A 15,428-nucleotide genomic window follows, 5' to 3' on the forward strand; every position below is an offset into this window, starting at 1 on the left:
AGCAGAAGCGGCGCAGGCTGGGAGTCACAAGCGCTGTGTTTGCCTGAAAGTGTGTGTTGGTGTACATGGAATGAAGGTATTTCCTCTGCTAATTCTGGCTGGCGGAGGTCTGAGGCTGGGTCACCCACCCAGCCCTACCTCCCCTGCTCTCCTGTGCCTCCCCGACAGAGCCTTGGAAAGCCCGGCTGTGGCTGTTTCCAGGGGCTGGACTGGCAGGACAGAGGCATCCCCGAAGGACTGGGCCATAGTTAGCCAGCGCCACTGGGTCAGAGTGTGCAGCCCAGGGGGCGTGCGCCCTGCTGGCCAGAGGGATTTCCCAGTGCCAACACCAGGCTTTCCCACTTCCTCCACAGGTCTTCACCGGTATCTTCACTGCGGAAATGACCTTCAAGATAATTGCCCTTGACCCCTACTACTACTTCCAGCAGGGCTGGAACATCTTCGACAGCATCATCGTCACCCTCAGCCTCATGGAGCTGGGCCTGTCCCGCATGGGCAACCTGTCGGTGCTGCGGTCCTTTCGCTTGGTAGACACCGGGCCTACAGGGGGTGGGGGGAGCGGGACACCAGGAAACACCCCCTACGAGGTCACCAGAAAGTTCCCCTCACTCTGATCCGTCAGATCTTAACCCCTCCCCATAGCCAGTCCCAGCGTTGGTGAACGAGGGGATACAGAGATGGGCGAGATATGAGACGGCCCTCCAGAGTGGGTGGGGGGGTACATCGTGATGATTGGCCCTTCTGGCTCTTCGTGACCCCTTGCTAGTCCTCCCAGGCCCCAGGAGTGGGGCTGCTGGCAGTCCTCTCCCAGCTGAGGAGACTAACCATTTCCGGAAGCCAGGTGGCTCAGGAGTGCTGGCAGCTCATCTGGGTCTTCTTTCCTTTCAGAAAGCCCCCAAATCACCCTTTTGGAAGTTAGGCTTCGTACACACATCTGTTTTCCCAGAGCACTGCTCTGCTTTGGCTTATGCTGGTGCTGGGGATTGAACCTGGGACCTTTGGTGTCACAGGCCTGAAAGACTTTTTGCAGAGTGGTTATTCTGTCTCCCCAGCCCACACACAGATTCCCTAGGGTCCTGATAAGCTGCAAGCGCTCGGATGGTGCTGAGGCTGCTGGTCTGCAGGTCATATCTGGGCTTAAAGTGTCCAGACAAGAGGGGCAAGAAAGGCTCCCCAGGGGAGTCGGGCGGTAGCACAGTGGGTTAAGCGCACGTGGTGCAAAGTGCAAAGACCGACATAAGGATCCCGGTTCCAGCCCCCAGCTCCCCACCTGCAGGGGAGTCGCTTCACAGGCGGTGAAGCAGGTCTGCAGGTGTCTGTCTTTCTCTCCCCCTCTCTGTCTTCCTCTTTCTACTTCTCTCTGTCCTATCCAACAATAATAACTACAACAATAAAACAACAAGGGCAACAAAAGGGAATAAATAAATAAATATTTCTTAAAAAGAAAGAAAGAGAGAAAGAAAGAAAGACTCCCAGAGAAGGCCCTGACAGCCACACCATGAGGGGCTCCGAAGGCGGGATGGAGGAGGCAGTAGAGAAAACTTAGACTGTGTGTTTTACTCCCAGCTCCACTGCCATGAACCCAAGGGCACAGAGAAATAACTGCCCCTGTTTAGGCTGGTGTCTTTCCCTGTCAGATGAGGACAACAGGGTGCTAACTTAGGCCGTTGGCAATCCTGAGTGAGCTCATGAGTGCTGAGTACAGGCAGGCATAGACCAGGTGCTCAGTCACCGTCAAGCGTGGTCTGCCTCCCTTTCTCTGTGATAATCGAGAGAAAAGTGAGAGGGGGGAGACGGGGCACGTCAGAGACTGGAGCTGGCTCAGAAGGATACCCCACAGGGATACCCCGTGTCGGGGAATCTACCGGGTGGTGTCGGGAAGTCAAAGTGAGATAAGTAAGAGTGGGCGTGGTGCTGCGGAGAAAGATTAGAGCGGTTGACCTGTGAGGAAAAGAATCCCCAGAACCACCGGGCCAGCAACAGGTGGAGCCAGGGCTGCTGGTGGCCCATCCCGAGTTCTCTCAAAGGCCACCCTCACACAGAGAGAAGGGGGGGGGGCTCTACTGCTCAGAGGGTACCTCCCAGGACTCCTGGGTGTTCAGGCAGGAGTGGGGCAGGTGGGAGGGCAGGGAAGCCAGAGCCTCTGAACAAGACTCCATCCCCCTCCTCCTCTTCCCCCTCCTCCTCTTCCCTCTCCTCCTCTTCCCTCCCCAACTCCTCCTCTTCCCTCTCCCCCTCCTCCTCTTCCCTCTCCCCCTCCTCCTCTTCCCTCTCCCCCTCCTCCTCTTCCCTCTCCCCCTCCTCCTCTTCCTCCTCCTTCACCTTCTCCTCTTCCCTTTCCCCTTCCCCTCCTCCTCCCCTTCCTCTTCCTCCTTCTCCCCTTCCTCTTCCTCCTCTTCCCTCTCCTCCTCTTCCCTTTCCTCTTCCTCCTCCTTCCTTTCCTCCTCCCCTTCCCTCTCCCCCTCCTCCTCCCCCTCTTCCTTTTCCTCTTCCCTCTCCTCCTCCTCCTTTTCCCTCTCCTCCTCTTCCCTCTCCTCCTGCTCTTCCTCTCCAGCTTCGAGTCTTCAAGCTGGCCAAGTCGTGGCCCACCTTGAACACTCTGATCAAGATCATTGGGAACTCAGTGGGGGCACTGGGGAACCTGACGCTGGTGCTGGCCATCATCGTGTTCATCTTCGCCGTGGTGGGGATGCAGCTCTTCGGCAAGAACTACTCAGAGCTGCGGCATCGCATCAGCGACTCGGGCCTGCTGCCCCGCTGGCACATGATGGACTTCTTCCACGCCTTCCTCATCATCTTCCGCATCCTGTGCGGCGAGTGGATCGAGACCATGTGGGACTGCATGGAGGTGTCTGGCCAGTCGCTGTGCCTGCTGGTCTTCCTGCTGGTCATGGTCATCGGCAACCTTGTGGTGAGTCGGCCACGACCCCGACATTTGCACACCCACCCACCCATCCATCTCATCCCGTTACCCGTTCATCCATCCGCACATCTGCTTTCTTTTGTAACTCGCTTTTTATTTTTGGATAGAGACAGAGGGGATGTGATAGGGACTGGGGAGAAAGCATAGCGGTGATGCAGAGGCTCCTGTGCCTGAGGCTTTAAGCCCCGGGTTTATCCTCTGGTAAAGAGGGGGTGGGGGCATAAAGAAGGGGCTCTTGAACCTCCCCACCGGGGACTTGAACCTGGGTCCTTGCACACTGTAGCATGTGCACTCACTGGGCATGCCCCCGCCCAGCCCCTACTCATTTACTTTCATCTCTCTACTCAGCTGTTTGTCCACTCTCCCACTACCCACGCACCTGTTTTTAGCTCATCTAGTCACCTGTCTCTTCTTTCATTTCTCTGTCCATCCACACATCTGACTGGCCACCCAGCCACACCCAACACCCAGCGCTGGGCCCCATCAGTCTCCCTCTTCAGTGACCAGTTCCATCCATTTATCCACTTAGCCACTCACACCTCTGTCCACCATCCCCTCCCGCTCACTAACTCCTTATCCACACATTCATCACTCGAGCCTTCAGCCACCCATCCATCAGTCTCCGTTCACACACACACACACACACACACACACACACACACTGCACACTCCGTTTCAGCATTCGTCTGCCCGTTCAGCTATCCTTCCATCCATCCCTCCATCACCCGTACCTCCACATTCCCCTTCACCAGTTCCCTCACTCACCAGGCCCAGCTACAGTCTTCTCACTTCTGGCCTTGCCTGTCTGTTCACATCTCTTCACTTGTGCTCATCCGACCAGCCATCCATCCATGACTTCTTTGTCTCTGTGTTTATTGATTTCACATTCATGATTCATGGACTCCGTCAGCGGTGTGTCCTCATCACTCACTAGGAACAGTCCATCCTGTGGTTTTCCAGTTCACCCTCACCAGTGTTTGCTGAGTCCTTGTTGCACAGAAACACTGTGTCAGAAGCTGTCAGGCGTCCAGAGATGATGGTGGCCCTAACACTGCTCGCTGGTGGGGGAGTCCACATGGTCCAGAGACAGCTCTCAGTCTGGTTATTGTGATTAAAGTCTTTTATTATTATTATTAGTGATTTAATAATGATTGACCGGATAGTGGGATAAGAGCGGTACAATTCCATTCAGTCCCCACCACCAGAGTTCTGTGTCCCCTCCCCTCCATTGGGAGCTTCCCTATTCTTTATCCCTTTGGGAGTATGGACCAAAGATCTTTATGGGGTGCAGAAAGTGGAATGTCTGGCTTTTGTAATTGCTTCTCCACTGGACATGGGTGTTGGCAGGTCTATCCATACTCTCAGCCTGCCTCTGTCTTTCCCTAGTGGGGCAGGTATCTGTGGAGGTGGGGCTCCAGGACACATTGATGAGTGTGTCTGCCCAGGCAAGTCAGGTTGGTGTCATGGTAGCATCTGCAACTTGATGGCTGAAAGGCAGTAAGATGTAAAGCAAATTGTTCAGTAAACAGGAACCCAAAGGTAGGAATAAAGCAGATTAAACTATGATTCTTCATATTGGAAGAAGCTAGGAAGTCTGTTTTAGGTATGTTCCAAGGGGCCTGTGACTTTAATGATTTTTCCCAGAGCCTGACAGAAAACAAGCAGGTGGGCTAAGAGTATTGTCTTGGGGAATGGTGTCAGAGTTGGGACTAGTACTAGAAATCTGGATCAGGGCAGAGAGTAACTCCTAAATATGGGAAAAGTATATAAATATCGTTAACTATAAACCCCATTGATCTGACCCAGGGCCCATGTCTGTTCATATTGAGCGCAGGAGCCTGTGTAACCTCTGCATCCCTGTCAGTCTCAAGGAGACGTCAAGGAGGGTTTTCTGGAGGAGGGTTTATTGCTGACCTGCTAGAGAAGTGAAGCACAGGGGGGAAGGACAGGGTAAGCAAAACCCAGGTGAAGGCAGGTGCCCATGCCAGCCTTCTGTGTCACCCAGAACAGCTCTGCTGGGAGTCCATTAGGACCTGGTCTCTTGCTCCTCTGGCCTCTCCCAGTGCTCCTTACCTTGCATCTTCCTAGTGTGGGGAGTTCTGGAGTTGAGAGAGTTGAGGATCAAACACCTGAGGAGGAGGTGAGATTGAGGTGAGTCTGACTTGTGTGGAAGGAAGTGGAAAGATATTCCATGTTCATGGATTGGAAGAATTAACATCATTAAAATGAATATACTACCCAGAGCCATAAATAAATTTAATACAATCCCCATCAAGATCCCACCCAATTTTTAGGAGAATAGAACTAATGCTACAAATGTTTATCTGGAACCAGAAAAGACCTAGAATTGCCAAAACTATCTTGAGAAGAAAGAACTGAACTGGAGGCATCACACTCCCAGATCTCATCTGGTATTATAGGGCCATTGTGATCTGATCCAAGCTGCTTGGTACTGGAACATAAACAGACACACTGAGTAATGATTAGAGTGGAAGGCAGGGCCTGCCATAGTGAGGACCCAGCCCCTGTCCATAGGCGGCCTGCACATTCTCTGACCCCACCCCTGTGGACAACAGAGGTGACAACAGCTAATAGAGGGATTTTTAAAAATTAGGATAGTGACAGAGAGAGATGAAGAGAGAAGGAAGAAGGAGAAAGAGACGCCTATAGCCTGCTCTGCTCATGAAGCTTCCCCCTGCAGATGAGGACCAGGGTTTGAACATCCTAAGTTGTGCACTAATTTCCCCTTTGCGCCACCACCTCGTAGGGGGCTTTTAGGTGGCACCAGTACTGTGGGTTGCAGACCACAGATCCTGCCCCCAAACCTGTGCTCTCTCCTCCCACGTTCAGATCAACGAGGGCAGCCAAGCCAGGCTGGGCGCAGGCTCCACACATGGAGCTCAGAGAGGAAGGGGGTGTCGGTCCACAGTGCCAGCACAGCCCACTTCTGTGACTGGCCCTGCTGCCTCCCTCCTGCCCCCTTAAACTGCCACCCCTCGAGTGGAGCCTGGCTCAGCCCCTGACCCAGGGCCACTAGACCGTGTGTGCTTTGAGAGGAACCAGTCTTCCAGGCTCTCAGCTCTCAGCCCAGGGCCAGCAGAGCTGCCCTCACACACACAGCCCTGCGATTTCCTCACAGATCTGCCTGGGGAGGGGAAGATTAGAGGCTGCTGGATGAGGGACGCTCACACAGCCCATGCAGCCCCCTCCTTGGCCATCTCAGGAACTGGGCTGCTGCCAGGCATGGGCGGAAGCAAGATTGGCACTGAAATGGGAAGTGGGTTAGGGAGCAGCCACGTGGTTGATGGGGAGAGCACTGAGAGCCAGACTTCTGAAGCCGCAGGCCAGGGAGATCCCGTCCCCACCCCCACTTGGCCTTCTTGGATGCCTAGAGGTCAGGACTTGGGGACCAGGCTGGGGTGGGGGCATCTAAGGCAGAGCAACCAGCAACAGAACAACCAGCCTGGTGACCAGGCCTGGGCCAGTGTACACAGACACCAGAAAACAAGCCAGAGGTCCGTGTAGACAGCAGCCCTGTCATACCATCCCACCCCCACCCCCACATACCCTCCCCCATGAAAACAAAGATGCTAAGTATCCAAATTGATCGTTGTCATACCATCCCCCCCACCCCCCATTGCACCCGAGGCTTGGCCAGGCCCACCAACACTGGATGAGCCCAAGGTTATCTTGTCGGACCCGGGCCAGGATGCAGCCTCAGCTCTGGCTTCTGGTGGTGCTGGGGTTTGAACCTGGGACCTTAGAGACTCAAGCATGGGAGTCATTTGTATAAGCACTATGCTATCTCTTTGGTCATCTAAGAATCTGTGTTTATTAGAAATCGCAGTTTGAGTGATGCAAGAGTGAGCATCTGGGGGTGACTCAGCCTCCAGAGCACCGGGCTCATGTGCTTGATCCCCAGCACTGCACAAGCCAAGGCATTGCGATTGCCTGCCCCCCACATTAAAAAATAAAATGACTGGACCCCGGGCTCCCCACTTGCAGGAGAATCAATTCACAGGCGGTGAAGCAGGTCTGCAGGTGTCTATCTTTCTCTCTCTCTCTCCATTTCTCTCTGTCCTAACAATGACATCATCAACAGCAACAATAACTATAACAACAATAAAAGAAAAACAACAAGGACAACAAAAGGGAAAATAAATTTAAAAAATAAATAAATAAAAAGTAAAATGAAGGAGAATCGGGCGAAGCACAAGCACTGGCATAAGGATCCCGGTTCAAGCACCTGCAGGGGGGTCACTTCACAGGCGGTGAAGCAGGTCTGCAGGTGTCTGTCTTTCTCTCCCCCTCTCTGTCTTCCCCTTCTCTCTCCATTTCTCTCTGTCCTATCCAACAACAACAACATCAATAACAACAACAATAATAACTACAACAATAAAAAAAAACAAGGGCAATGAAGAGGGAAATTAATAAATAAAATTTTTTTTAAGTAAAATTAAATAAAAGCTGGGCAGTGGTGCTCCCGGTAGAGCACACACGTTATCATGTACTAGGACCTGGGTTCAAACCCCTGTTCCCCACCTACAGGGGGGAAGCTTCACAAGCAGTGAAGCAGTTCTGCAGGTATCTCTCTCCCTCTCTATCTTCCCTTCCACTCTCAATTTATTGCCTCTCTGTCAAAAAAGAAAGGGTGGCCCAGGTGGTGGCGCACCTGGTTGAGCGCACATGTTACAATGCACCAGGTACCCGGGCTCAAGCCCCTGGTCCCCACCTGCAGGGGGAAAGCTTCACAAGTGGTGGAGCAGGGCTGCAGGTGTCTCTCTGTCTCTCTCCCTCTCTGTCTCCCCCTTCCTTCAATTTCTATTTCTGTCCAATAAATAAGTAAAGATAATTAATTTTTTTAAAAAGTGGGGGGGGATGACTACCAGGAACAGTGGAATTGTTTATTCTTATTTTTAATATTATTTATTTATTACTGGAGAGAGTCAGAAATTGAGAGGAGAGGGGAAGATACAGAGGGAGAGAGGCAGAGAGAAAACCTACAGCCCTGCTTCACCACTTGTGAAGTGACCCCCCTGCAGCTGGGGACTGGTGGCTTGAACCTGGGTCCTCGAACACTGTAGTGTGTGCGTTTAACCAGATGTGCCACCGCCTGGCCTCGTGCAGTGGGTCTGTCAAGCCTGCCAGCCTCGCCGCCTGCAGCCAGCTGCCCAGCTGCATGGCCACAGCCAGCTCCCTGCCCCCTGCGGGCACTGAGCCCCAGCATTAATAACCTTGGAGACAAAAGTCAAAAGAAAAGATGAGAAAAGGAGCAGCTGGGGTGGGGACTTGGCAGGTCAAGCACAGGACCTGCACACACGAGCCCCAGGTTCAGTCCCTGGCTTTGGCTTCTCACACACCCTGAACAGAGCCGTACTCCTCTCTCTCCGTTTCTCTCTCTCTCTCCCTCTCTCTCTCTCTCTCTCTCTCTCTCTCCTCTCTCTCCATTTCTCTCTCTCTCCCTCTCTCTCTCTCCGTCTCTCTCCCTCCCTCTCTTTCTCCCTCTCTCTCCCTCCCTCTCCCTCTGTCTCCCTCCCTCTCCCTCTCTCTCCCTCCCTCTCCCTCTCTCTCCCTCTCACTCTCTCTCTCCCTCTCTCCCTCTTCCTCTCTCCCTCTCTCCTCTCTCTCTCCCTCTCCCTCTTTCCCTTTCTCTCTCCCTCTCTTTCCCTCTCACCCTCTCTCTCCCTCTCTCTTCATCTCTCCCTCTCTTCCTCTCTCTGTCTCTCTCCCTCTCTCCTCCCTCTCCTTCTCTCCCTCTCTCCTTCTCCCTCTCCCTCTCTCCCTCTCTCCCTCTCTCCTTCTCTCTCTCCCCCTCTCTCCCTCTCTCCCCTTGCCTCCCAGCGCTGGCTAATAAGTCTTAGAAGGGGGCTGGGGAGGAGGCGAACCCAAGGCTCTGGGTTGGAGCCTAACTCAGTCTTGCCACCCCCGCAGGTCCTGAACCTCTTCCTGGCCCTGCTGCTCAGCTCCTTCAGTGCCGACAACCTCACGGCCCCTGACGAGGACGGGGAGATGAACAACCTGCAGCTGGCCCTGGCCCGCATCCAGCGGGGGCTGCGCTTCGTCAAGCGCACCACCTGGGACTTCTGCTGCGGCCTCCTGCAGCACCGGCCCCCCAAGCCCACCAGCCTCGCCGCCCACCGCCAGCTGCCCAGCTGCGTGGCCACGGCCAGCCCGCTGCCTCCCGCAGAGCCAGAGAAGGCCCCTCCGGCCCGCAAGGAGACGCGCTTTGAGGAAGGCGAGCGTCCTGGCCTGGGAGCCCCCGGGCACGAGGAGCCCATGTGTGTGCCCATTGCCGTGGCCGAGTCAGACACGGATGAGCAGGAGGATGACGAGGATAACAGCCTGGGCACGGAGGAAGGGACCAGCAAGCAGGTCAGCCCCCTCCCGTGCACAGCGGGGGCCCGGCCTCTATCGTCCAGGGCACCCAGCCCCGCTCAGAGCAGCTGACCCCACCCCGACATTCAGCCCCAGAGAGCAGTGCTGAGACCTGTCTCCACCCAGCCCTGCAGAACTTGTGGAAGGGGCTTCTCCTTTGGCTGTACAGAAAGAGAAACTGAGGCACACCAGGAGACTTGCTAGGTGTTCCTCACAGGTCTGACAGGCTCGGCCCCCCTGCCCCCCCAGCCCCTCCAGGGCTAGCAGAGTAGAATGTCTTGGTGAACCAGGAGTGCAGTCTCCTGACCCCCCAGCTGTCCCTTCCCCTCCCCAGCCCAGGCCTAGCTCTGAGATTTAAAAATAAGCATCCCCAAGATGGCAGGTGTCAGGGACAGCACTATCTTATCTCCCAACCTGTTATTTTTAACACTTAGGGCCAGCGTCTGGACAGAAGGGACAGTGCTCCCCCCTGCTGTCTCCTTGGTGTTCCTGAGGCCTGAGCCAGGCTCCCATGGCTTCTCTCGGCTCCCTAGGTCTTGACTGTCCAGTTGGGTCCACCCTGCCCCTTTCCCATGGGCCACCCAGCACAGGGGCTGGCCATGGGTGGCAGCTTCGCCCGGTCTGTTGAGATAGGATCTGAGGCTCTGGGCTGGACTCCATGGCCCCCTGCTCTCTGTAGTCCCAGGGGCCAGCTTGGACCCTTTCTGTCAGACTGCAGGGCAGGGACAGTGAGAGCTGAGCAGGCACCATGGTGGTGGTGTCAGTCTCTTCAGGATGCTCCCCAGTGGGAACTGGAACTCCCATCATGCTACTTTCCCTTCCCCTTCCCTTTTCTTAAGCCTGCTGGCTCTCTGGTGTGTGTGTGTGTATGTGTGTGTGTGTGTGTGTGTGTGTGTGTGTGTGTGTACAAGCTGAGTATGCCCTGTGCCCTGGGAACTCACAGGGTAGTCAGGACGTCCCTCTTAAGTGGAGTTGGTATCCTTTGGGTGCTGGGCATCATGACCAGCCGCACCCTTCCATGGAGTGGGAGGAGCAGAGACTGAAGTCAGGCTGGCCAGAGGCCACAGAGACCCTTTACAAGAGCTCTCAGGCCCCTGAGGGAGGGCAGGCCCCAGTCTCCAGAGACTCTCTGGCCGGGCCACTCACAGGCTCGGGGTCTCTTCGGCAGGAATCCCAACCTGTGTCCAACGGCCCCGAGGCCCTCCCGGAGCCCAGGGCCTGGAGCCAGGTGTCGGAGACCGCTTCCTCCTTGGCCGAGGCCAGATCGGCTCAGGCAGACTGGCAGCAGCGGCAGGAAGTGGAGCCCCCAGCCCCAGGGTGCAGTGAGGTAACAAGCCAGGAGGGGCAGCACCCTTGGGCTGGCACCAGGCCACCCCAGATCCCACTCCCAGAGGGGAATGTGGGCAGCCCAGTGCTGGCAGGAGGGAGGGCGTGGGCCCAAGCCCCAGTGCAGCTTTAGAAGCTGCCAACCCAGCCCCCACAGGAGCCCTGACCCTGCGTGTGCACCCTTCTCACCGGTTCCTGTGCTTTGCTCCTTTGTGGCTAATGTTTGTGAGCCGGCCGGGAGACTCCTCTGAACACTGTCCACTCAGCTGGACAAAAGCAGACACCTTAGAGGCCCACCCAGCTGGCCTCTGGCATTTGTGCTAGCCACAGAGGATGGAATTGGAGTTCCTGCCCACCTTTCAGACCTGGGAGCTTTTAGTCACAAAGGATCCATGGATGTGCACTTTTCACTTCCTTGGGGGGAAATTGCAAAAGTCACCTGCTGCTAGTAAGCGGGAACCACCCGCTGGTCCGGCAGTCCTCTCAGGTGGGCCTCTGACTCCCTCCAGGCCTCCTCCCACCGCCTGCCGAGCCTCTGTGAGCACTGGCGTCTGCAGCCCACCTGGAATGAAAGGTGGAGTCACACACCCAGGGGCTTCTTCTGTCCTGCAGTCCTCAGTGCTCCCAAGGGACCCGCTCTCCATTGCATTCCCTTTGCATGGGGTGGGGACCCGGGGACTCTGTGGTCCCCAGCAGATGGGGATTAGATGAAGTCACATCACCTTGACTGTGAGGGTGACAGTCAACTCCCACCCCCCACCCCACCCCCAGGTCTGATGCCTGGAAACGTGGTGACAGCAGGAAGACAGCAGGGGAGGTCAGAGTGTCACAGAAAAGGAAGGCTCAAGTTGCCAGGGGTTTGTTTGGTTGGTTTTAAAATTCTTTTTAACTTTCTTTAATTTGATAGAGAAATTGAGAGGGAAGAAGTATAAAGAGAGAGAGAAAGAGAGAGAGAGAGAGAGAGACTTTCAGTACTACTTCACCACTCCTGAGGCTTCCCCCCTGCAGACGGGGACCAGGGACCTGGAGCCAGGTCCTTGCACAGGGTGATACGTGCACTCTACCAGGTGCACCACCATCTAAGCCTCGGTCAAAGGGACTTTTAAAGGGAGAGGGAATTGGGCTGGAACTTTCCTGGGAGAAGAAGCCCCACAGCCCCTCACACACACCAGCTCACATGCACTGGGATCCTGAGAGTCTGTCTTCCCACATGACAGTCCTGTGTCTGGAAGGACAAGCCCAGTGCCTCCCAGGGAAGAGAGGAGCCCTCAGAGCTCTTGGGACCACTGGTGGCAGGGCCTGGCCGCTGGTTCCAAGCTCAGGGCATTCTCTGCATCTTCAGTGGAACGTGGCCCTTCCACAGCACCAGCTTGGAAATGCAGGCAGGCTATGGACCAGGCACGACAGGCAGGGGCAAGAAGAGAAGGCGGCTTTGGCAGCAGGGCCAAGCCCACAGCTCAGGCCAGCCAGTCTCTCGGAGACCCAAGGCCATGCAGCCAAGGAGCTGGAGGCCAAGACAGTGAGCCCCCCTTGCACCCCACACCTGCCTGGATGGTGTGTTTCCAGAAGCTGAGAGGAACCAATACTTCAGGAGCATGCAGTAAAGGTGGATGACAGGGAGAGAGCAGAGGCAGGCGAGATTGTGTAGCGATTCTGCAAAAAGGCTTTTCATGCCTGAGGCTCCAAAGCCCCAGGTTCAATCCCCAGCATCTGTAAGCCAGAGATGAGCAGTGCTCTGCTATCTCTCTGTATCTTTTGTTTTTTTTTTCTAGATCTCTATTTCCAAATTAATCTTTTATTTATTTATTATTAGATAGAGATGGAAAAAATCAAGCAGGAGAAGGGAGATGGAGGAGGAGGAGGAGGAGGAGAGAGAGAGAGAGAGAGAGAGAGAGAGAGACCTGGAAAGCTTCCCCCCCTGCAAGTCTGGACTAGGGGCTTGAACCTGGGTCCTTGCCCACTGTAACTAACATGTGCATTCAACCAGGTGCACCACCACCCAGCGCCTTTGTATCTTTCAATGGTTATCTCTCATTAAGATAAAACTAAGAAGGGAGAGAGCAGAGGAGCAAGGCAGCTGCCCCGAAAGGCACGACAGTCACATTCACCTTAACCTGGAGAGTGAACTTCACACACCGCAGCCTTGTCCCAACCCACCTTGAGGGCCTGACCTTAAGGGTCCCTGTGCACAGGTGTTGGCCAGTTTTCTGGAGAAGGGGCCTACGGAGCAGCATGGAGGCGTGTGTGCCAGCCCAGGAGAGGGAAGTGGTCTACATGGGCCGCTGCATGCTGACCTCTTGCCTCCAGAGTTGGCTTATGTGCTGTTCCTGCAGAACCCCATGAGGCAGGGCGGCAAGTTTCCGGTACCTTCTCGCTCCTAGTCTGGGCTTCCCACTCAGCACAGCAGCACCCCTGTGTGCTGGGCTGGGTGGCTGGCTGCTCTCTGCACGTCTGGCCTGTGCCCCTGTACCCCTGTACCCCTCAGTCCTGGCTGTGACTCTGTTAAGTGTGGCATGTCTGTCTGCTCTGCGTGTACCACGTTGTACCGTGCGTCTGTCCCCATCCCGGCATGTGGCTGTGCTGCACCTCCTGTCAACTTTGTCCCCAGATGATGCACCCCCTCCCCAGTGTTTCTCCAGAGCCCCTCTCACTCCAACTTCCAGCAGACCAGAGCCATAGACTCGAGCCCTGAGTCCCCCACTTGGCTCTGCCCTAGCTGGGAGATCTCAGATCTCGGGGGTGTGCAGTGCAGGATAGCCCCAGGCTCCCCCAGACTTGTGGGTTCAAGGCTGGAGGCTGCTCCTCCCCTGCACTCACACTGTGCCTGCCCCCTGCACCCCCACTGCAGACGCACGAAGACAGCTACTCTGAGGGCAGCACGGCAGACATGACCAACACCGCAGACCTGCTCGAGCAGATTCCAGACCTGGGCGAGGATGTCAAGGACCCTGAGGACTGCTTCACTGAAGGTACTGCCCCAGCTGGGGACACAGCCAGTCTCTCTCTCATTCTCTCTCTCTCTCTCTTTCTGTCATTCACACCCCCCCCCCCACACACACACACATGTCCTGACCTCCCAGAGCCCAGCCGTCCACCTGTGACAAGAGCCCTGGAGAGTTTTCCCTGGGGCTCAGGACAGGTGACACATGGGGGGGGGGCTGTACTGTTACCTCCACCAGCCATAAGCCTGAGCTTAATTCATCCCTGTCCCCCAGGTCCTGCATGATGGCATAACAGCTCCAGCAATTCTCAGCGTGGCTGTGCCATGCAGCTGTGCTGGCACTTGGCACCTGTAGCTTGTGGGAATTGGAGATAAAGTAGTGGGGGGGGGGCAGGTAGCCAGGGGATCAAATGAGTGCTTTTTCTTTTCTCTTTTTTCTTTTTTCTTTCATTTATTTATTTGAAAGAGACAGAGAGAAATCTAGAGGGGAGGGGGGAGATAGAGAGGGAAAGATACAGAAAGACACCCTGCGTCACCACTTCTGAAGCTTTTCCCCTGCCGGTGGGTGTTGTATGCTCTCCCCAGGTGGGGACCAGGGGCTTGAACCTGGGTCCTTGTGCACCGTAATGTGCGTGCTCAACCAGGTGCGCCACTGCCTGGCCCCAACGAGAGCATTTTCCCCTGCCTGGTACATCACTGGGAGCTGTCAGTGAGGGCTCCACTTTTCCCAAGACTCAGAGACTGCACAGGTGGAGAAAGTCCAGGGACAGAGCACCCCAGGGGGCTCTAGAAACCCCCCCCCCAGAAAGTGTCCCAAAAAAGCAGAAGATAAGCTGGCACCCACCCCTCCTCCGATCACAGGGTGCCCAGGAGAGCCTGGGTGGGAGCCCCTGCAGGCAGCACCTGCAGCGCCCGCTCCCCTCTGAGGCCCAGCGCTGCCTTCCTTCAGCCAAGCACCCACCCACTGCCAGCAGACGGGGCCTCCACAGATGCGGACCTGGGCCTGACCCCCTCCCCCTCCCCCTGCCCCTCCCCCCTCCCCGCAGGCTGCGTTCGCCGCTGTCCCTGCTGCACTGTAGACACCACGCAGTCCCCGGGGAAGGTGTGGTGGCGGCTGCGCAAGACCTGCTACCGCATCGTGGAGCACAGCTGGTTCGAGACCTTCATCATCTTCATGATCCTGCTCAGCAGCGGGGCTCTGGTACCCTCCCTGGGGTGCAGGGGGTGGGGCATGGAGGAGGGGAGGGGGGAGACCACCAGCTGGAAAGCCAGGCCAGGAACTGGGGCCTCATCTCTGCTGAAAATGCACCCCGAGCACACCACTCGCAGAGTCCGTAGCGGGGACAGAGGGGAGAGCGCGAGTCTCCCAGGGCTGGAGGCCAAGCTAGGCTATTAGCACCTGCCCACCATGCTGGCCCCCAGAGCAGCCCTTTGCAGAGCCCTAGAGGTGCTCCAGGCCCCGCACCTTGGGGGCAGCTGGACTACACTCCCAAGACTTGACCTTCTGTTCGTTCATTCCGCCTTTGCTAATTGTCGTCCTTGTCCCGCTTTCCTCTGAGCCATGGTGGGTCAACAGAAGGCAGAGACCCCACGCCTCGTCCTCAGGAGCTCCTGGTCTAATTGACAAAAGCAGATTCAGAAAGTTTGATGGGGGGGGGAGAGATAAGAGAGAGGGGAAGAGAGAGGTAGAGACAAAGAGGGAGAGAGAGAGGGTGGAGAGATAGGGAGGGGAGAGGGAGGGAGAGAGAGGGAGGAGAGCGAGAGAGGGGGTGGGAAAGAGGGAGAGAGGGAGTGGGAAAGAGGGAGAGAGAGAGGAGGAGGAGAGAGACAGAGAGGGAGGCAGGGAGAGAGAGGAGAAGGGAG

The 15,428-nt window shown here is 56.0% G+C and overlaps 1 protein-coding gene and 1 long non-coding RNA gene across 2 annotated transcripts in view; one reads left to right on the top strand and one right to left on the bottom strand.

Annotated features, from left to right (window-relative positions):
• Positions 1-15,428, top strand: part of SCN5A (sodium voltage-gated channel alpha subunit 5) — a 110,544-nt gene that overhangs the window by 63,169 nt on the left and 31,947 nt on the right. The window contains exons 15-20 of the mRNA XM_060180411.1: positions 354-527; positions 2,555-2,911; positions 8,855-9,295; positions 10,467-10,625; positions 13,473-13,593; positions 14,612-14,766. Coding sequence (XP_060036394.1) covers positions 354-527; positions 2,555-2,911; positions 8,855-9,295; positions 10,467-10,625; positions 13,473-13,593; positions 14,612-14,766 — 1,407 coding nt within the window. The remainder of the gene's footprint in view (positions 1-353; positions 528-2,554; positions 2,912-8,854; positions 9,296-10,466; positions 10,626-13,472; positions 13,594-14,611; positions 14,767-15,428) is intronic.
• Positions 4,226-5,835, bottom strand: LOC132535281 (uncharacterized). The gene is made up of 3 exons (XR_009547053.1): positions 5,749-5,835; positions 4,997-5,052; positions 4,226-4,410 (listed from the first exon to the last, which is right to left on the bottom strand). It is a non-coding gene; the product is annotated as an uncharacterized LOC132535281 (long non-coding RNA).

The sequence above is a fragment of the Erinaceus europaeus genome, chromosome 21 (assembly GCF_950295315.1).
Source record: "Erinaceus europaeus chromosome 21, mEriEur2.1, whole genome shotgun sequence".
NCBI lineage: Eukaryota > Metazoa > Chordata > Mammalia > Eulipotyphla > Erinaceidae > Erinaceus > Erinaceus europaeus.